At 42.0% G+C, this 23,257-nt stretch overlaps 2 protein-coding genes across 5 annotated transcripts in view; one reads left to right on the plus strand and one right to left on the minus strand.

Annotated features, from left to right (window-relative positions):
* rnpep (arginyl aminopeptidase (aminopeptidase B)) overlaps positions 1–2,582 on the plus strand; it is a 46,884-nt gene extending 44,302 nt beyond the window's left edge. For both annotated transcript variants that reach the window (XM_072480361.1, XM_072480362.1), the window contains one exon: positions 719–2,582. In XM_072480361.1, coding sequence (XP_072336462.1) covers positions 719–865 — 147 coding nt within the window. In that variant the 3' untranslated portion in view covers positions 866–2,582. The remainder of the gene's footprint in view (positions 1–718) is intronic.
* Positions 1,326–22,927, minus strand: timm17a (translocase of inner mitochondrial membrane 17 homolog A (yeast)). 3 transcript variants are annotated; one of them, XM_072480364.1, is made up of 6 exons: positions 22,813–22,927; positions 18,519–18,618; positions 14,153–14,216; positions 11,832–11,960; positions 9,100–9,210; positions 1,326–3,711 (listed from the first exon to the last, which is right to left on the minus strand). In XM_072480364.1, the coding sequence occupies exons 1-6, from the start codon at positions 22,836–22,838 to the stop codon at positions 3,641–3,643; spliced, it is 501 nt and encodes a 166-aa protein (XP_072336465.1). In that variant the 5' UTR covers positions 22,839–22,927; the 3' UTR covers positions 1,326–3,640. The 3 variants fall into 3 exon arrangements, with proteins under 3 accessions (XP_072336465.1, XP_072336466.1, XP_072336464.1); XM_072480365.1 differs by lacking the exon at positions 22,813–22,927 and adding an exon at positions 22,609–22,756; XM_072480363.1 differs by lacking the exon at positions 22,813–22,927 and adding an exon at positions 22,549–22,598.
* Between the last annotated feature and the right edge of the window lie 330 nt (positions 22,928–23,257).

Genomic DNA, 23,257 nt, shown 5'->3' on the forward strand with positions numbered 1-23,257 from the left:
TGGGGAGTAGAACCAAACATTGAAGGACAGAGCTACATAGATTGGTATCACCAATAAAGACAGGTTGTCACAGAAAGAATAAGATTTGAGACATTAAGCGGTTTAGAAAGACCATGTGAGTGAGCTGGGGAACAAAGACAAAGTTGAGAAACAGACAACTTAGGTGGGAGGCACAAATCGGAAAACAAGACTGTGGCACAGAGAAAAATAGTCAAGAAATAGAGACTGACGGTGGGGCAGTGGTTAGCACTGCTGCCTCACGGCACCGAGGTCCCATGTTCGATCCCGCCTCTGGGTCACTGTCCATGTGGAGTTTGCACATTCTCCCTGTGTTTGCATTGGTTTTGCCCCCAAAACCCAAAGATGTGCAGGGTAGGTGGATTGGCCATGCTAAATTGCCCCCTTATTGGGTACCCCAAGTCTATTTATTTTTAAATGAGAGACTGGTTAACATCAAAAAAATTGAGACTAAGAAAGATGGGTTAACATTTCTGCTTATTACTATGCTGTCCCTGTCCTATTATTTCAGTGTAGTATAAAAATGGTCACCATAACAAAAAAGGTGTTACACCACTGGAATTCTGTGTTGCCGAAATGGTGGCCAGGATAGCCATGAGATGACGGTCACTGCTTCACTAGTAGTCAGTCAATAAACCTAGCATTAATTCTGTTTAGTTTCCCTCAAGATAGTAAATTTTGTCACTTGCTCTCTTCACAGGGAAAACAAAAGTACACCGTTCCTGTTTATCGAGCCATGTGGTCTGAAACTGAAGGGACACGTAAACTGGCAGAGGAGACTTTTGCAGCCACGAGGAACCAACTCCACAAAAATGTTCAAAATTACGTGAAGAAAATCTTGGTGTGAAACTATTACGATTCACCTATAATTCCAAGGAAAATTACGTACCTTATTTCACAAAATAGTTTTTTACTTCCCAGCACTCTTTGGAATATTCATACTTCAGCTTTGATATAAACATGATTACTGTCTTCCAATTTGTGTGGATAAAATCAGGTAAATCATTCACTAGTTTTGAATCTTTAAGAGATGTTTGTATTACATTTACAATGAGTTATATACAATGTTCACGTGATTATTTTCCAAAATAAGTCTGTGTCAAGTCTAATAAATTCAACTGCTTGTGGCAAACACACAAGATCCCACAGAATCATTTGTAATACTTTTTTTATACCGTTTAACTTGATTGAAATCCTTCTGGATCTCAACTGTGTCTGTAAAATCTCAGACACTTCGACCAGTTTACTATTCAAATGTTTTACCGAGGTGCCCTTACTTGCAAAACAAACAAAGGACAAAACAGGTACACGGTTTAAATGCAATTTTATTCACAATTCTCTCACACAAAATATGACTCAGACTCACAGCGGAGCTCTAGGTATTAACCGCACTTAGTGCAGAGGCTGGCCAGACTACAATCATTCGATGTGGATATCTTCTCTGGGCTTAGAAACTCAAGGTCCCTTCTGAAGGAATAAACATCTTACCGAAAACATATGAAGCAGGTTTGTCTGATAACGCACCAGCATGAATTGTTTCATCTCCCCTTATGCCTGTAAGACTTTAGTGATCACTGCTCATTATACTGCAAATGTGCATCTAATTTGCTGGCAAACGTTAATCAAAAATAGTTGTTGTGGGCTAGGTACAGTATCTCTTACCAACGGACCAAAGTCACAGATCAGCCCTGATCTCACTGAATGATGAAAGAGGCTCAGAGATAAAAGGCCTGTTTCTATGTTGGGAGGTAGGTTAACTAGGCCCATGGAGCACATCTGGCCCTCACACTGCAGTGCGTCTTGAAGTTGTATGTCATGTTTCTCCGTTCATTGACACAAAAAAGTTCTTAGCTAAGGATTTGAATCAATTTACATGTTAGAAAAGTGGAAAAGGTTCTTTGATCATTTCAATCTCAAACTAAAGTTTCCAACGGATTTTGATGCTGTGCTCAAGTTTCAGCTCATAATGGGTGCAAAACTGCCTTTTACAGCTGCTTCTATGGGATGACAGTGATGCTTCTGCACATTCAATGGCAGGAAAGACACTCCAATATCAGTGTTCTCCCTCAGACCAACATCCCCAGTATTGAGACACTGATCACAGCCAATGAGCTATGGTGGGGAGGCCTCATCACCTGCATACCTGACAAGACTCCCAGACAAGCTCTGTACTCCAAACTTTGCACAGCAATGTTTCAGGGACATCCTCAAAGCATCCCTGAAAATATGCAACATCCCCACTAATCTGTGGGAGTCTCTTACTAGAGACTGTCCAAGCGAAGGCAGCACCAATTCCAAACATCTGACAGGCCCAGGTGGAGGCCAAGTGTAAACAGTGGGAGGAGTATATCTGGACAGACATATCAGCAGTCAGGTTCTTCTGTAAAATTAATTTAGTTTCAACAGAAATAAGTTCTCCCACTGAAAGGCTACAAGACAGATTACATGGGAAGACTTCAATTGCACCTTCTGGCAAGACAAATCAGCTGTTGACTGGATTATCCCAGCCATAATAAATTCTAGGAATTTGGGGGGGGGGGGGGGGGGGGAGAAATCAACAAAAAGCACCAGACTAAGACAAATATTTATTGAGGATATACACTTTCAGTCTGGTAGAACATTCTATTAGTGAAGAAACAAGATCTCATCACACACTGCTATTCTTCACTGCCACAATTGTAGCTCCTAATGGAAATTTGGTACGGTACTATCAAGTGACAAGTTGCTTTGTGCTCAATTTAACACAAGGTGTTGGAAGGACAGCACTTAAGTGACATTTATAAGTACATTGTATTGACCTAGAATGATTGGGTTTTCAAATCTAAAGTATTTCTTGTCAATATTGGAGCCTCAATTTCCATCTTTCATTTGTTACTATGAAGTTGATCTTAGTTTCTTCGCTGCTCAAATGTATGAATTTGAATTCAACTATAAATAAAGTATGTCAAATAATTATCAACTTTATATAACCTTGGAGTCTTAGAAAAACAGTCAGCTCACAGCAAGTGTATTCATAAACGTAGCAGCCAAAGTAATAAATAAACTAAATCCATAAAATTGCTACCAAGTGGATGATTTGGCCTTCAATTTTTGATGTAATGAGATGAAACTCTTGCTCTCTCAATAATAGTTATGACCTTACTCGTTAAAATCAATGCCTGAAAACTACCCTTCTTAGGAAGAGACTGGATGTTGTGATTATATTTTGTTGGATTTGAAATAACAAAAGGGACACTTTCATTAGATTATTTGACCATACAGTTTACAAATATATTCACCAGAGAACTCTATAAAACTCAGGCATAAAATAATCTTGGATTACATAACAGTTCTGATACAAGAGTCTTCATATCAAGGTAAGATATGGTATATACCATATGTACATATATTCCAAGACCATTGGCAGAAAATCATTTTTTTACATGAAATTTTCTACAATGGCCTTTTTTTCTTAAATCACACCAGCCCTGCAGTAACTCACATCAGCCACCTTAAATATGGTTACATATGACTACGTAGGATGGTGCGTTCTTCATAGGATGTCTGGAGTAACTTATTTGTTCCCGTAATAATACTATTAATCCTTCAGCATCCATAAAATTAAAGTATTGCAACCCATTTGTCACTGATATTGCCTATATTCACCAAATGTTGGATTTTGTAGCTGAGTTGGGTCATCTGAAAACTGTGGACCTACACGGGGGAAAAAAAACTCCGATTAAAAAACAACTTTCATATGTTCTCAAGCTTCTCTTCAGTACTGCTAAATCTGATCACTGGTTTTGGTTCAACCCTCGCAAATTCATGCTATACACTTTTAATATCACCAAATACAGAATACTATAGTGCAGAAGAGGCCCCTCGGCCCATCGAGTCTGCACCAACACATGAAAGACCCTGACCTGCCCACCTAATCACACTTGTCAGTACTTTCCTTGAATGTTATGGCATATCAAGTACTCATCCAGGTACTTTTTTTAAAGGATGTGAGGCATCCCATCTCTACCATTCTCCCAGGCAGTGCATTCCAGACCGTCTCAGGGTAAAAAGGTTTTTCCTCAAATTCCCCCCATAATATCCCACCTCTCACTTTGAATTGTGTCCCCCTCATAACTGACCCTTCAACTAAGGGGGACTCCTGCTGCCCATGCCCCTCATAATCTTGTACACCTCAAACAGGTCATCCCTCAGACATCTCTGCTCCAGAGAAAACCCAAACCTATCCAACCTCTCTTCATAACTTAAATGCTCCATCCCAGGCAACATTCTGGTGAATCTTCTATGCACCCCGTCCAGTGCAATTACATCCTTCCAGAATGTGGTGACCAGAATAGTACTCAGTACTCCAGCTGTGGCCACACAAAAGTTCTATACAGTTCCATCATGAGCGCCCTGCTTTTGTAATCTATGCCCCGATTGATAAAAGTGAATGTTCCATATGCCCTTTTCACCACCTTATTAACCCGCTCTTCTGCCTTCAGAGATCTATGGACAAACACGCCAAGGAGCCTTTGTTCTTTGGAACTTCCCAGTGTCAGACCTTTCATAGTATACTTCCTTGTCAAATTATTCATTCCAAAGTGTACCAACTCACATTTTTCAGGGTTAAATTCCACCTGCCCATTTGACCTTCCCATCTATATCTTCCTGTAACCCAAGACACTCAACCTCACTGTTAACCACCCGGCCAATATTTGCAAATTTACTGATCCTACCCCCACATAGTCACCTCAGTCATTTATATAAATGACAAACAATAGGGGGCCCTGGACGGATCCCTGTGGTAAGTCACTGGTTTCCAGACACTAAAGCAGCCATCTATCATCATCCTCTCCAACCGCTAAGCCAATTATCAAATCAACCTGTATCCCATGTGCATTCTTAATAAGTCTCCCATGTGGGACCTTGTCAAAGGCTTCGCTGAAATTCATGTAAACTACATCAACTGCACTACCCTCATCTACAGACTTGGTTACATGCTCAAAAAATTCCATCAAATTTGTTAGGCATGACCTCCCTCTGACAAAGCCATGCTGACTTTCTGATCAAGCCTTGCCTCTCCAAGTGGAGGTATATTTTCTTCTTCAGAAACTTCTCCAGTAGTTTCCCAACCACTGACCTGAACCTCTCTAGTCTGTAGTTAGCTGGCTTGTATCGACAACCTTTCTTAAATAGTGGGACCACATTAGCTGTTCTCCAGTCCACTAACATCTTCACCGTGGCCATTTGTGTCAGAGCGACGGCAATCTCCTCCCTCACCTCCCACAGCAACCTGGACACAATTCATCCGAACCTGGAGATTTGTCCATGTTTAAGCCTGCCAATGACTCGTAACTCCCAATGACAATTTGCTCAAGAACCTCACAATCTCGCTCCCCGAGTTTCATAACTACCTCCTCATTCTCTTGGGTGCAGACAGATGTCAAATATTTGTTCCAACACCCTACCAATGTCCTCTGGCTGCACCCACAGATTTCCCCCTTGGTCCTTAATGGGCCCTACTCTTTCCCTGGTTATCCTCGTCCCATTGATTGACTTATAGAATATCTTGGGATTTTCCCTACTTTTACCAGCCAGAGCTTTCTCATAACCCCTTTTGCTCTCCTAATTGATTTAAGCTCCATCCTGCACTTTCTGTATTCCCTTAATACTTCTGCAGACTTGCTCCCTTTATGCTTGTTAAAAGCCTCTCTTTTCCTTCTCACCGTATCCTCTGGTCATCCATGGTTCTTTAGAACTAGGTCACTGCCACTTTCTTGCAGTTGTATTTAACTTTAGAAGTTTGAGAACTAGTGCAAATTCAAACTATTGCACATCATGACTATGGCTTGTTTAACTCTTGCCAGTCTTTTCAACCAATTTTTCATACTGCAGTCAGATTTGCATTTTTACAATCTAGTAAATTATAACCATCAACATACAAGAAATTGGGGTTGTTACTTTATTTTTCTCTTCAAAACTTAATGGTTAATTTTCATATATGGAATCATCCAAGTCTGGCCGCTAGTTCATTTGATCTTTACATGTTTATGTTCAATTTAAATTCTAATCTTTCCTGGTGTAATTGTCCTTTGTCACTTGGCTAGGACAGTTTAAAGAGCCATGTCTGAAATTTCTGCCTTGGGTATCATCGGCGATCTGGGCCCAAATTGCACTTGGTTTCTTTTTTTTTGTTCAAGTTTCTGCCCAACTTCATTATGTATTGTTCATGGGCAAATCTTCCATAAACATGCAAAAACTGAATAGTGCTTTAGAACTTGTTATTTTTAAAAATTACATTAATACGTCTTGATGGTGGAGTTTAATTTATACAGCTAAAAATGGACTTAGCACAAAAATAGCATTTTTAATCAATGTCAAGATCAACACCTGTGAATTTAAAAGTGGAAAAAGACTTAAAACTTCAGAACCAATTACTAATGACATTGGTGTACAGCAGTTAATTTCTCAGCAAATTAAAAAGTATACTAAAAGCTTTCAAAGCGTATCTATTAGGCTTTCAAAGCGTGTCTATTAGTGTTCTTCCAACTAAAAACAAACAGCCTCTGTGAAAGCCCATAACGGGTGCAATGCAGAAATTCACAATGCTGATTAATTTGATCGGAGGATGGGGCAGTTTTGTGAGCGGGATTGGGGACTGACTTTTAACACTATGTACTTTAAATTAATGTCACAGATAGTGGAAATTCAATTTGCATTGGACATATTTGGTGCTCGAAATATCTTAAATCTTTTGCACTTTGACCAATTTCAGGCAATTTGTGCTGTGAAAAGCAGCACAACCTAGTGGAAACTCCATGCCATGTGTTTTGAGGGTTTTTCTTTAGGGGGTGATGGTATGAGGAAGTGAGCTCAATTTTTCTTTGTAAGTCGTATGTGGTGCAATCTGTCACGATTCTGAAGATCAGCTATAAAAGTTTGGACATCCCTGACCTGCAACATTTAAATTTTATTTTAATTATTTTGTCAGTAGAAACATAACAGACATATGAAAATTTGTAAAGTCCAACCAAAGTGATTCAAATAACAATACTAATTACATACTTATGTCTTCCAGATGATATAACGTTTACTGAAAATTTCAGCTACAAATATTTTTATTTAAAATTTTTTTCCAATTAAGGGGCAATTGCCAATCCACCTACCCTGCACATTTTTTGGGTTGTGGGGGAGAATATGCAAACTCTACACAGACAGTCACCCGAGGTCAGGTTCGAACAAGGGTCCTGGGCACATGAAGCAGCAGTGCTAACCACTGCGCCATTGTACTACCCCAGCTACAATCATTCTAACAAACTGTGGTAACTTAGTCCACAAACAAGGTAGTCAAATGCGTTAAGATCTTCTTTATATCAATAAATAACAACGTTTAACAAAACAGTAGTAACAAAGGAAAACGGGAGCACTAGAACAGGTATGAACTTGCAGAATTCTCTCTTGTAGTCTGAAGCTCCACCCAAAAGCCCACACATTTTCAGAAGGGAGAAAGGCCCACACAAGCTCAGAAGGGAGAAAGGCTTTTAAGAACTTCTCCCCCCACTTAAATTTCAATCCCCCATTGGGATAGAAATACAACAAAAGTAATGTCTTAACTGTCCAAAAGCCTGTCAGGAGCTTTGTGGTTGCATTGCGATCTACACAATACCATTGATGAATCTTGTAGTGGTGGATCTGGAATCATAGGTCAATAGGGAGATTGAGAATCTGCACATCAACATTTCTCTTCCCCCTTCCACAGCAGAGTCAACTGACAAACATGGAAACACAGGAACCACTTCCTGGTGAACTCCGAAAGCAGCATTACCTTCTGCCACGCTATCAGTAACTGTTGCTGACTCAAACTTTTCCTGACTCGGGGTAATACTGCAAGCGAATATGGTCTTGGTATCTGCAAACAACTCTTTCGATTTCCTGTATTATGCCCCAACTCACCAGACCACTTTGGTTTGAAATTATTCCCAGTAACTACCTCTGGTTAATACAAACATTTCTGATGTAGACCTGATCATCCGGTTTGAACTGCCTCTTTTTGGAATAGAAGTTGTCTCTCTTTCTGCTTCTCTTGTCTCCAGCTCACTTTTGCTCGGAGATCTGGATGGACGAAGCAGAACCAGATGAGACTTCGGCCTTCTCCCCAACAACAATTTCGCAGGAGAAAGTCCTGTAGTAGATTCTGATACGATAAGTCTTGAGAGTTTTGTTCTTAAAGCATCACCTGCCATTCTTTTTAGTCCCTCCTTCAGAGTTTGAACAGCTCTCTCGGCCAAGCCATTTAAAGTCGGATGAAACGACACAGTACACACATGACGTATATCATTCTTTTGCATGAATTCCTAAAACATCTCACTGGTAAACGTAGTGCCATTATCTGAAACAAGCAAATCTGGTACCCAGGGGTTGCGAAAATTTGATGTAGCATATCTATTGTCGTAGGAGCTACAAGGTTACTCATGATATGTGCTTCCAGTGTTGGAGTGTTCTAAGCGTTTCTCCCTTCTGAGCGTGTGCTCAGAATCCAAGGACCAAAGGAGGTTGCGTGGGAGAGACCGATCATGTGCGGGCTTTTGGGCGGGACTTCAACATGCAGGAGAGTCCTGCAAGTCCAGACACATTCTAATGCTCCTGTTTTCCTTTGTTACTTTGTTATTTATTTACATAAAGATGATCCTTCTCTTAACACATTTTTGATTACGTATTGTGGCCTCAAGTTACCACACAAATGAAAATGCCTGTTAATAAATATCATTGAAAATTAACTTTTAATGTATTAGCTTGTGCATCTAGTGCAAACGGTTGTTTCCCCAAGTTCTTTTGTACTGCAGAAAGAAAACATCTGATATTACATTTGCAATAATATTGAAATTTGTGCTGTACCAAGTAATGAAATGTTTTCATCACCCCAATCTTAATGAACAATGATATCAACACATAATTCAAATGGGGAGCCGCACAAACTATCAGCAAGAGGAAAGGAAAACTGTCTGAGGGAAGAACCTAAATATCCACCTAGTGGGTTCACTCAGGCACTTATCTAACCATTCGTCCAGGTAAAGCAAAATGCTGTTGTACTGAAGTATTTACCTGTTGGGAATTGTGTTGAAGCAAACCTTGTCAGCATTATTCCAGCTCCTTCAATCAAGGCAAGAAGTATACCTCCCATAGCAGCTGACCCCACCATTGCCATTGGACCATCTAAATGAAAATGCCCACATAGTTTATGCATTATAATAAATACTCCAGCACACAAAGTGAGAATATATCAATCCAGATTATACTGATGATTTACAAACAATTTATTTCATCAAGAGAAGGAATAAAACTGGCTTGTGGTCTTGGTAGTTGAGGGAAATGCAGTGAAAATGGTAACTTGAAGAAAGTCTCTGATAATCTTTTCCAATACTATTCTGTCTGGAAGTTTAAGGAAAATGAAGTTAGGGGAACAGCAGTTGGGCTAAAAGCGGACTAGAAGAGAGAAACTTACAAGTTGAGCAGTTTCTCAACGGTTAAAAGAAGATACCCATGTCCCACAAGATTTTGTTTTGAGATTACAATCATTCACTGTCTACACCAATTATTTGGATAAAGAGCTGAGGAACTAGTGTTCAAATTTGCAGGCAATACTGAAATATGATACATACTAAATGAATCCAAGGACCAAAGGAGACTCCATGGAGAGACTGATCAAATGATTCATTGGACCAAAAAGCAGGAAATGGAATTCAATGTCAGCAAGGATGAAGTAGTACATTTGGATTTTTTAAAAAAACTTCTAATTGGAGATCATTGGATGATGAGGAATTTAGAGGTTCAGATTCTCAATACATTAAAAACAGCACATGGATAAAGCCATAATAAGCCAATGGCTATTTTATGACAAGAGGTATTGAATATAAAAATCAAGATTCAATGGTAAACCTATACAAAACCACAGATGACTTAATTTGGAGTTCTATATTCTGTTGTCCCCAAACCATTGGAAAGATGCCATGAGAGTACAAAGATAAAACTTATGACTTACTGGGATGTTTTTCTGTTGTGAGGAAATATAATTAAATGTAAGACACTAAAAATTAGGTCTAATGGAAATAATAGACAATTTAATAGGTGTTTAAAATGTTGGAGTTGGGTAGAGCAAACAGAAATATACTTCCAGAGTTAAAAGGGTCAACTACGAGGGATAGAGTTGCAGGATAAAATATTTAGGATAAAGTTCAAAATAATTTGTAATTCTATGGAATGAATTATTGAAATTAGTGATAGAATCAATGACCATGCTGTTTTTTGATAGGTTAGATAAGTGGATGAAGCTAAGTAGGATAAAGGCAAATGGAAATCGAGCATTATCATGTGATATTTCCATTATTGCAATATTTTGCTGCTGTGAAATTGATGAAACACGATTAAAGGAGAGATTAGAAAGACAGCATTTTCATTGGTTTCCTGTTTGTCTCAAAAAATAATACATGAAGTCAAGGTTCCAGGGAAGTTAAAATCAGTGGATATTGTTGTAATATCATCTTCAACAAATGCTTCACACCATGGCTATGTCCTAGAGCAATCATATAAGCTTATATATCAAACACATTTTATTTGAAGACAGTAAAATAGAGAGTTGGGTTTCACAGCTTTTAAAAGACATATTCAAACATTCTTAGAAATAGAACATTTTTATAAAGGAATCAAAGCAATGGGGATTATCTCTGGAAGTATTCCAATATGGAGAGCTATTCTTCAAATTCCAGCTAACAACTATAAATAAGGTGCTACAAGACTCATTCAGAATCAAGGATCAGAATATAATCCCTCCCAAATACAGCTCACTAATATGCAATTAAAAGCATTCTAGATGTTTGTGCAGCTTTTGGGGACCACAGGCAAATGTAACTGAAATCCAAACTAGCATTAGAAATTGAGGGATGATCAGCAGCCAGATTTTGCATTGAGACAATTGGATTAGATTTGTTGGGGGGAGGGGGGGGGGCACCACTTGCACATGAAGTACATTTCAAACCGTCATCTTCTCATAATCCACTGAAAACCAATTTTTGGACAATAAAATGGTAATGGGTGGATCTGCAGGCTACATTCAGATTACAATACAAAGTGTACAAACAACTTTGGCATGCAATCCAACAAGTTCAGAGCTAGAATTACGTTGGTATCTCCATGAGCAATATCTCTGCAAGACATTTATTGTGAATGTGAAGAGGTCTATAGAGTCAATAGATCAATTATATTTCAAATTCTAGATTGTGTAAAATGTTCTTTCAAAACAAAGGTGATACAATTCAGCTTCCAAAATTCCCTGACAGCATATAAGCAACAATATTTTTGGATGCCAATAGGTTCTGTCTTCTTGGGTTTGTTGCAGCTTTCAAATTCCTGTTTTTTGTATAAAAACACAGCTAAATAAAATGATCCTAAAATAAGATTCATGGTTTTTATTATGACCCTGATAGTGGTAAATGACAGAACACAGCAATGTGGAAAAGTACGCGGAAATAACAGTGACTTGCAAAATTCAATTCGCCTCCTGAAATGTGTCCCAACAGGCCATTTAAAAAAAAGGATTCTAAATGGCAGACTCCGGTTAAGTCGAGGTATTTATAAAATCAGCTATTCAGTGAAACGCAAAGGATCATCTGTGAATCTAAAGTCTCTTAAGATTCCTATTCTTTACTAATACTACCATTGCCTAACACTACCATTGCCTAACACTACCATTGCCTAACACTACCATTGCCTTGTTGTTGCACACCAAGTTGAGGCATCACTCTGATTCGTGGTTACAAAAATACAGACGTTTCACTTACTTCGTGCAGCTAATATGGCTCCTGTTAAGGCTCCACTGGTTATAGAATTCCATGGATCTTCTTTACCTCTGACCTTCACTAAACCACAGTCAATTGTTGAAAACAGCCCACCCCATATAGCAAAGCTGCCTAAAATAAAAAAAGCGTACGAGAGACCATTAAAAAACTGGTCTAAATTATTGCAAATATTTTGCAGCAGAAAACTGAAACATTCAGAAGCATATTACATGATTAAACTATATAGTACTTTTGCCACAAATTGGAAAAAGTTGTACCTCAGTAGTGAAATAACATTATACAAGTAATAAAAATCAATATCTACATAAAACCCTCGATTTGCTGCCGCCTGATCACAATGGAAAAGGAGTTAAGATTTCACAATAGTTCACATCATTAATTTATTAGTTTTGTTATATTATTAAGCAGTGGAACTGCCTTAACAAAGATAATTTTTTTCTTTCAATCGGGTGTTTTCAATTAGGAAACTCCTGATGCTTGGCAGGCATTAGCATTACCTCACAAATAATACCGGAAATATTCCAATCAAATAACAGTAACTCGTTGTATAATTAAAGTTGTACCATTCAGATCCGCTTAAAAAAACATTATTTGCATTTGTTGGTTATGATAAGGATCACCAGCAATAATAAATGTAGTACTCCTGCAGCACAGAATATTGACAGCTCTGGTGGTGGCAACAAATACTTTGTAGAGGAATGGCCCTCTGTGTGTCTCATTCAAAGCTTGTTTTTTATTGTTAAGAGGAGTAAATATACAATGGCGGCCCCTTTGCAGGACCCGTGCAAAACTCTTCACAATCAATTAATTACTTTTGAAGTAAAGTGACTTGTCATGAAAGAAAAAATAGTTTCCAATTTTTACGTTATTGTAAGGTGCATTAAGTAAATGGTATGAATAAATAGTCAATTCAATTTAGTGGTGTTAAGTGAGAGGAATCTGTAGAATCACTACAGTGCAGAAGGAGACCTTTTGATGCATCGAGTCTGCACCAACCATCCGAAAGAGCACTCTACATAGGCCTAGGCCCATTCCCCCGCCCCATTCCCTGTAACCCCGTGCATTGATCACCTAACCGGCACATCTTTGAACTGTGGAAGGAAACCAGAGCACCCAGAGGAAACCCGCACAGACACGGGGAGAATGTGCAAATTCCACAAAGGTAGTCAACCAAGAGCGAAATCGAACCCAGATCCCGGGCGCTGTGAGGCCCAGTTAGCTAGAACACTGGATGGGCTCCCTACTTTTCTTCAAGTTTTTCCCTCTTTACATCGACTTGAAAAGGTAGGTGATACAATGATGCCTGCTTAACTTCTCACCCAAAACCACTGACAACAACACAGTTCCTCATAGGCACCCTAGATTAAGTGCCCAAAACCTAAAGTAGGCCATAAACTCACAGGTAAAAGTATTATAAATTAAGCCATGCCAAAAAAAGGATAGCTTTGTTGGTATAATTTATTAAATGGTCAACACTCCCAAAATACAGTAAAATAATTTAACAGAATGGCTTTCAGAAAGCCTGACAGAATCCACTTTTCAAACAAACTTTGCCATGGATAAAAGTCATCACAAGGCTCAGAAACCCAGCTCGAAAGACTGCTACATTAAACCACCATTGTTGACTTATACGATTCAGATGGATTTCCCCCCCCTGCCCTCAAGGTATCTCAGCACCCATCTTGCCACTCTAATCAAACAAAGTGTGTACTGCCTGGGCTGTTTCATGTCTGAACAGCCTGGAAGTGTAACAGTAAAGAAAGCCTTCTTTATATTATCATAGAATTCATAGTGCAGAAGGAGGCCATTCGGCCCATCGAGTCTGCACCGGGTCTTGGAAAGAGCACCCTACCCAAGGTCAACGCCGCCACCCTAGCCCCATAACCCAGTAACCCCACCCGACACTAAGGGCAATTTATCATGGCCAATCCACCTAACCTGCACATCTTTGGACTGTGGGAGGAAACCAGAGCACCTGGAGGAAACCCACGCACACACGGGGAGGATGTGCAGACTCCGCACAGACAGTGACCCAAGCCGGAATCGAACAAGGGACCCTGGAGCTGTGAAGCAATTGTGCTATCCACAAGGCTACCGTGCTGCCCCTTTGCAGGACCCGTGCAAAACTCTGTATATATGCCTGTATATTTCAGTATTCAGCTATAATTGCAATAGGCTTGCCGTTCATTCATCATGCATCGACTTATTTCTTGTGAGAAGCAATATAATTCAAAACTAAACTTTTATATTTTTTTCTTTAACTTTAATAGTAAAATGCAACTCATATAACAGACATAACATACCTCCTAACTGTGGTGCTCTGATCTTAACTGCTGTCAGACTGCCATGAAGTCTGTGACTCATTCCCTGTTGTTTAACCAAGAAAAATGTACGTTAATAGCACTTGAAAGCTTAAAGAAATGCAAGCAAATACAAAATTCAGAAGCACCTGTATTATTACAAACCTGTATTGATATTCATAATGCAAATACTTTGAAAGATACTTCACAATAACAATGCAAGAACCTAAAACCAAGGTAAGTTAGAACAGATATATATTCGGGTCACTCTCCACTTTTGTTCTTGTACGCATATTTTTTGGAAGGTTCAAACCAATTCAAGACTACATATGTAATTCATCCAAACTGTACAAAATCAATTGTTTCACAGACTGCTACAATGGCACTGCATACCAAAAATAGTGGATGAAATTGATGATTTTTGACAAACAAAAGCAAAACCTTCCGAAGACGTAGAAGCTGAAACAAATGTACAATAACAACTACGATTCGTATAGCATTTAAAAAAAAAAATGTTTTTATTCTCCATTTTCACATTTTCCTTCACAATTTACACCCCACCCACAAACAGTAAACGGTAACAAATACAAAATCAATCCTCTTAACAATACGAACGATCCCATCCTCCCACCACCCCAAACAACGGCCCACCTGTCAATATATGCATCCAGTAAAACAAACCCTCCCATGGTGGAAACAAAAAACAAAAGAGAAAAAGGAGTCCGGGACCACCCATGGTCACCATTGACCTATAGAGTCCACTCCCCCCCGCCCCCCCCCCCCCCCCCCCCCCCACTCAATGCCATCCAACCTCTGAAAGAGTACCCGTACATGATACCCAAGAGTTGTACCCCCCCCCCCCTCCCAAGTCTCCAACTCCTCCCATCCACTGCCTCTTGTAAAACTTCCCCCCCCCCCCCCCCCTTCAACCTCGGTTCCTTCCCCCCCAACTTTCCACCCCGGCTTGACCACTCGGACCCTGTTCTGCCAGGCTCCAATGGCCGCAGCCTCTCCCCCCCACCTCACTCCCGTTCACTGGCCGGCTTAAACCGGCCAGCGTGGAGGCCGCCGCCCGGGTCCCTTTCCCGGCCCTAGGAAAGCCCAGAAATCCCCTTTTAGCACACAAACCCCACATATCCACCTGCACCCCAAAGAGCCCTCAAGTGAAAGTCCCATCACTTCCCTTGTCCACATATATACAACATTGGCTCCTTTAGCCCATACACCCGCACGCAGTGAAACAAAAAAAAAGAAAATACAGTCAGTCATGAGGTCACATTGGCACATGGCCATTTCTCAATTTCTCAGTTCTGCCACAGTCCTTCTGCCTTCGCAAACTCCTCCGCTGCTTCCGCCGTTTCAAAATAAAAGTCCCTGAGCTTGTAAGTCACCCTCAGCTTCACTGGATATACAATGCCGCACTGCACCTTGCTAATGTACAGTGCCCTCTTCATCCGGTTGAAGGCAGCCCGCCTCCTCGCCAGCTCCACCGTAAAGTCCTGGTATTCACGTATACCAGCTCCAGCCCACTGCACCACCCACTTCTGCTTGGCCCAGCTCAGGACCTTCTCCTTCACACTGTACCTACGGAAGCACAGAGTCACTACCCTTGGCGGCTCACTCGCCATTGGTGCAGGCCTCCACAACCAATGAGCCCGATCCAGTTCATATCGGGAGGGATCCTCCCCCTCCCCCAATAGTTTCGCCAGCATCATGGCAAAATACTCAATCGGCCTCGGTCCTTCAACTCTTTCGGGCAGCCCCACAATCCTCAAATCTGTCGCCTGGATCTGTTTTCCAGGTCTTACATTTTTCCTCGCAGATCCTTGTTAATGTCCATCACCTTCCGCATCTCCTTCCCCATCGAGGCAAGGTGATCACCGTGCTGCAATAACGTCTCCTCCACATACTTCAGCGCCTCCCCTTGCTCTCGCACCTCCGCCACTGCACTCGCCACCGCCGTCATCACCGGGGAAATCGCCTCCTCCACCAGCGCACTCAAAACCTCTCTCATCTCCTTCTTCATTGTCTCCATGTATCTTGTAAACTGCCTTTCGAATTCCGCAGCCATCACCTTAAGTTATTTCTTCAGCCGTAAGCAATGCGGCCTCCCCTGGTGCTCCAGTCTCCATTTTCCTTGGTGACCTTTCCACTCCCCGACAGACCTTCAGCTGTTTTCTTTACGGACGATTTTTTGCTTACCCTCGACATTTTTCTTCACTGTGCCTTCACTGTTTCTTCCTGCTTTTGCCGCCTCCGTGGACCCTGGGACCGGGCTTAAAGCCCCGAAAATGCCGTTCCCGAACGGGAGCACTCCACTGTGCGGCCGCCTCCCGCCTGCCGTCACCGGAGGTCTCTGATTCATATAGCATTTTTAACATGTAAAAACATGTCCAAGGTTTTCAGAGGCACAAGAAAAAACATGTTAAAGCAAGGATGAGGTAGGTCTCAAAGAGGAAAATTTTTAAGCATGGCCAATCCACCTAACCTGCACATCTTTGGACGGTGGGAGGAAACCGGAGCACCCGGAGGAAACCCACGCAGCACGGGGAGAACGTGCGGACACCGCACATCAGAGAAAGTTAAGCGTTTGAGAGAGTTGGTGGTAGTGAGGTAGAGGTGTCATCAGCATTTATGTTGAACCTAATGGGTTTTTGGACATAGATGATAAATATGAGTGGGGGATGGAACAATAACAGATCTTTAGGAGACTCGACAGATAATGATACAGGAAGGAAAGAGAGAACTGTCTCTGGCAGTGAAAACCAGAAAGATCTTAAATTAGACCCAAGCCATTTGGGAGAAAATTAAGGGAACATTTTGTCATACAATGGGTAGCGGAAATCTGGAACTCTCTCACACAAAAGGCTATGTATCTTGGGTTAATTGAAATTTTTAAGACCAAGTTCAATGGAGTCATGAGAAAATGCTTGAAATAAAATCTGATTCTTAAATCCACTGGTTGGAAACCTAAATTGAACTTTTTAAAATATAAACTAAAAAGTGACTTCAGCTTGCAACTAAAATGGCTACACAATTTGTATTACTGTATCTTCCACATGCCAACCTATTTAGATGGAGACCCAAAGTCTATAAAAAGACAATGACCTCAGGGGAACGGATGAACCATTTTTCCTGTCCCCATTAAGACACTCGCCCGAGGTACTCAACTGGGTGGAAGTGAACCATTAAAATCAATCATTTGGATAATGGAGCCCTGGCAAACAGGGATTTCCAGACATGAACTAATCATGTTATAATGGGAATACATTAGCCAAAACAATGTTTGAATCACTGGGCGACTCATGTGTACAGCCCAACCTTTGTGTTTTAACATCTGCTTTTGTTGCAGTACGGGTTAAGCAGTCACGATGCTGAAGGACAATGACCAGAATGGGGTGCCCTCCTTGCTCTCTCTCTTTCCACCCAACTTGCTAGTTTTTGAGCCCTGTTTGCTGATTTTTACTACCCAGGTCCACAGACAGAGGCTTCTTAAAGGAAATCAATCCTGCACTTTTGCCTCCACAAGAACAGGCAAATTATCCATCTACATCTTTAAATTGCCTGAACGAGGGAAGCAGCAGGACTACCAAATTCAGCTTGAAGCCAGCCACGTCAACAACCCCCACAGACTCTAACTTCCCCCTCTATTTGTAGTCTATTTGTGTATGTGTGTGAACGTTGACTGTCTGTGTGCAAAAAGTAAAGCATATATTATTTTTACTTGGATCAGGTGAAGTACAATAAAGCTACCCTCTGTTAAATCTCAAGAAAACCTGCCTTTGTGCGTCTTCTGTGAACACAACATGCAAACAGTTAAACACTCACTGAAATGGCAAGTATATCCTTTACAAAAAAACTATTATGGTCAAACGAGTGGAAAAAGAGGGGAGCCATTCGACCCCTCCTCACCTGATTGTAAAAATGGGTTTTTGCCATGTGTGGGGATTAGGCATATGGAACAACTGAGTTATAAATCAGCCATCTAACTGGATGACAGAACAGACACAAGGAGCTGAACTTCTTATTTCTGTTCTGCGACAGGCAAGCTGGACTTGGCTCAGGGCAAGATATGAGCATTAAAATCTTTGGATGAGCTGAAAGTTCTTGAAGGTTGATGATGAAAGATCAGTATTGGAGTAATCATGTCTGGTAACAATGAAAGCAATACTAGAGTGGAAAGTGAAGAGATTTATAGAAACTGTTCCCTTCCTCAGCTCAGGATACAATACACATTGAAATTAACAACCTGGCATTACAAGTCATCCACCAGAAGCAAAACAAACGATGGCCAGAGTATGAAATAACTGAACTTTTTTATCTACAAAGATCAATATACTCATTTTATCAGGGTTGTGAAATGACTTACCACTGGAGCATTTCTGAAGCCTTTAATAGACTGGAAAATTCCACCACCAATGGCACCCATTGTAAAGGCACCACCACAGTCATCAACTATCCTCCATGGGCTAATAAGAAAAAATAAATACATTACTCAGATGCTGCATATTCAAAATTATAATTTGATCATGTAAGTTGTCCAAGGAGGTACGACAAAGGCACAAATTGGCAATTCACCAATACCTCCGAATGGTCAATTCCATCGCTGCTCAACTGTAGCCTCTGTTCAGCTTAGAATAACCACAATGGACTGTACTTTGTTAAAAAGGCTCTCCACAAAGTGTATTTTAATGTTACAGCAAACTATCAGTGACAATGTTCCTGGAAAGTTATTCCGCAGGAAAAATGGCAAAATTACAATCATTTTCTTTATATCCTCAGTTCATTAAACAACTTGACTTTTCTCATGCCATGGCAGATCACAAACATCACAAGCACTTAGAACATCCTGGGGGTTACCAGAAACTAAACTGGACGGTAGCACAGTTGCTTCACAGCTCCAGGGTCCCGGATTGGATTGTCGGCTTGGGTCACTGACTGAACGGAGTCTGCACGTTCTCCCTGCGACTGCGTGGGTTTCCTCCCACAGTCCAAAGATGTGCAGGTCAGGCGGATTGGCCATGATTAATTGCCCTTAAGTGTCCAAAAAGGTTTGGTGGGGTTACTGGGTTAAGGGGATGGGTTGGAGGTGTGGGCTTAGGTGGGGTGCACTTTCCAAGAGCTGGTGCAGACACGATGGGCAGAATGGCCTCCTTCTGCACTGTAAATTCTCTGATTCTATGACTCACCATATAAATACTGCGGCTACAAGAGCAGGTCAAAGGCTAGGAATCCCATGGGGAGGAACTGGCCTCCCGTCTCCCCAAAGCTTGTCCACCATCTACAAGGCACAAGTCGGTTACGAGGATAGGGTGGGGGCATGGGCCTAGGTAGCTAGGTAGGGTGCTCTTTCCAAGGGTTGGTGCAGATTCAATGGGCCGAATGGTCTCCTTCTGCATTATAAGGATTCTATGAAGTCAGGACTGTGATGGAATACTTTTCCTCACCTGGGCGAGTACAGCTCCAACAACCCTCAAGAAACTCAACACCATCAGGACAAAGCAGCCACTTGATTGGCACCCTACCACAAACAATCTTCACACCCGCCACCACCAACACTCAGTAGCAGCAGTGTGTACCATCTACAATGTGCACTGCAAGAATTCACCAAGGCTCTTCAGACAGCACTTTCCAAACCCATGGCCACTATCATCTAGAAGGACAAGGGCAGCAGATACACGGGAAACACCACCACTTGGGCGTTCCCCTCCAAGTCACTCACCATCCTGATTTGGAAATATATTGCTGTTCCTTCACTGTCACTGGATCAAAATTCTGGAACTCCCCCCCGCCCCCACCCACCCCACCCCCACAACACTTTAGGTGTATCGATACCACATGGGCCGCAGCAGTTCAAGAAGGAGGCTCAACACCACCTTCTTAAGGGCAATTAGGGATAGGCAATGAATGCTGGCCTAGCCAGCGAAGACCATATCCCTTGAATGAAAAAAAAATGACAAAAGTGCAATGTTTAATGCAGCAATTTTCAGTAAATTTGCTCAATTATTAAAGCAGTTCTGGAAACTGTAAGGTTTAGGGATGTCATTTTTACAGGTTACATGGATTCTGTACAAAGCCCTTTGAAATCAAACACACAGAACAATGTCTTAACAGCTTCAACAGTTGCCAAATCAGTCGCATCTCAAAGCATTTCACATATAAATTACTTCAGAAATGAAATGAGCAAATGGCTTTGCAATTTTGCATGTGGCAAGACCCCACAAAGACCAACAACTGCGTCGTCTGATTTTGGTACAACGGTCGAAGGAGGAATATTGGCCGGGGTACCTTACTTTTCCATCAATACCACCATGCACTTTTAAAATATCCATCTGGATCAGTTTGACATTTCATATGAAGTATAGCAAAATAATGCAGGACTCCCTCAGCTTGGTACAGAAGTGTCAACGAAGGGTACATGCACAAATTTTGAAGCAGGCTCCAACCCACAATCTTCCAAAATGCTGCCATTGAGATCAAACTGACAATTCCTAATTCAGCATTCTCTAAAACTGAGGTCGGCTTGGTGCGTGCAAAAAAATTCTTCTGTAGCCAGGCAAAGACCACAGAATGTCATGAAACCTTTGTTCCCACAGTTGACCAAGTTCAACTCAACTCTGACATGCTGAAAACATGAAGCCTGAGTTCCCAGTAAACTATATATTATCGTGATAGCACCTGCATTCCTATAGACCGGTGGTGGGCAACCCATCAGGGTTCTGAGTGTGGTCTGAGTGATATTTAGCTGACCGCCATCCACATGCTGCGTTTTCAGATTCTGCTGGTATCCATCTGCGTAGTTTTTCCCCCCCAACCGGTATTACTAAAGTGATACGTATGTAAAGGGCATGTGAAGTGAGGTGTGCGTTGATTGCACACATTAACCGTGAGAGCTGTGTGCTCCTTGTGTGTCCAATCAAAGCCCAATGGGTATGATGCAAGGCCAGCATGAATATTTACTTTGATTTTACCGTTTGAATTTGATCACAGTTTTATTAATAAATGAATGATTAAGCATTTTCTATAGCTCGTTATTACATATTTGTATTAAATGTATTTAACCTTATAATAATCTTTATTGTCACAAGTAGGCTTACATTAACACTGCAATGAAGTTACTGTGAAAAGCCCATAGTCACCACATTCCGGCAACTATTCGGGTACACATCGGGAGAATTCAGAATGTCCAAATTACCTAACAGCACGTCTTTTGGGACTTGTGGGAGGAAATGGGAGAACCCGGAGGAAACCCACGCAGACACAAGGAGAACATGCAGATTCTGCACAGTGACCCAAGCCGGGAATCGAATCTGCGACCCTGGTGCTGTGAAGCAACAGTGCTACCTTGCGGCCCACCAAGATGAAGGAGGGTCACTCATGCGGCCCACTCACAAGTCAAGATTGCCCCTCAATTTTCACCCCACCAGCCTCCGCCAATTCCAGCACGATGCCACCACAAAACATATCTTCCTCTCATCACCAAGCCAGCAATCCACAGGTACCCTACCGCCATGACATCTGGTCCACTCCACCATCACCCCAAACTCCTCATTCTTCCCACAGCACCTTCCCTTACAATCACAGATGGTGTAACATATGCTCTTTTACCTCCTCACTGTTCCAAGGCCCCAAACACTCCTTTCTGGTGAAACAACATTTCACTCACACATCCTTCAATTTGGTCTTCCATATTCACTGCTCCCAGACTGGGTGGCTGCTTTGCAGAAAACCTTCACTCAGCTCATTCTGCAAGCAGAACTCCCAAACTTCCTGTTGCTCCCCATTTCTACTCAGCATCTTGCTCCCACAATGTCCGTCCGTCCTTGTTCTGCTGTAAATGTTTCAGTGAAGCCCAAAGCAAACTACAATGGCAGAACCTCATCTTCTGATTATGCACGTTACAGCCTTCGGGACTCAACGCTGGAGTTCAACAACTTTACACTGTGAACTTTCTCCTCTATCTTGAACCCATTTTTTAATCCTCGCCCCCCCCCCCCCCCAATAAAACCTGGCTATCTGCCATTTGTTAAGTTTTGCTTTCATTTAGCATTGACCTTTATTCTCCTAGTAACTTACCTTCATGCTGCTATCAGTCATTCACACTGCCATTAACACACACTCTGTCTCATGCCCTACTGCACACTGCATGGTAGCACAGCGGTTAGCACAACTGCTTCACAGTGCCAGGGTTCGAGTGTTAATGTAAGCTTACTTGTGACACTAACAAAGATTATAATTTATTATCCACGGTTGTCACGTTAACTCTGTTTCTCTCTCCACAGATGCTGCCACACCTGTTAGATTTTTCCCCAGCCTTTACTATTCTTAGTTGTGGCTCCTCCACACAATTACCACCCAGCTCCCTCCGCAGAGGGCCAGGATACCGCTCCCCGGCCTACCTGCCTCCAAAGGCCAGATACAACCCTCCCGTCATCGCCCCCAGGGCCGAGAACTCGCACCTCCACCCCAGGCCTCAGCTGGCCGGACACAGGCTCCATCCCGAAGGTCACGGACGCGGCCGCTGAGCCCGGTTTCCACGATGGAAGCTTCTGGATCCCCCCGGGCGGGAGGCACGCCGTTACACGGACCAACAACACCCTCCGGGCCCTGCTGTAACCCCTAATTCTAGGCCTGGACTCTTTCCCCCACCGACACCGGCTCACCAGGGCTCGCGTGCGTATTCCTCCATCTTCCTCTGTGACGTATGTCCTCATCCAGCGTGAGCTGCGGCAAGGCTCGTTTTGTGCGCATGCGCTGAAGCTTTACGTTTCTCCAACCCTGGTGCATGGGATATCTGAAAGGGGTCCCAGTTCATTTCTTCCTTGCTCAAAGGGTGATTTTGGAAACACAAAGGATAGCCGTTATCTGTGGTTCAGAGATAAATTAAAAGTCGAAAGGTTCTTAGGAGCAGCGAAATGCTCTGAGGATCTGAAGCAGCCACGTTAGTCCAATTACCCAACCTTAGAATCAGAGAATCTCGGCAGTGCAGAAGGAGGCCATTCGGCCCATCGAGTCTGCATCGACCCTCTGAAAGAGCACCCTACTTGGGCCCAATCTTCACATCTTTGGATTGTGGGAGGAAACTGGAACAACCGGAGGAAGCTCGCA

Source organism: Scyliorhinus torazame, chromosome 17 (genome assembly GCF_047496885.1).
Source record: "Scyliorhinus torazame isolate Kashiwa2021f chromosome 17, sScyTor2.1, whole genome shotgun sequence".
Classification (NCBI taxonomy): Eukaryota; Metazoa; Chordata; class Chondrichthyes; order Carcharhiniformes; family Scyliorhinidae; genus Scyliorhinus; species Scyliorhinus torazame.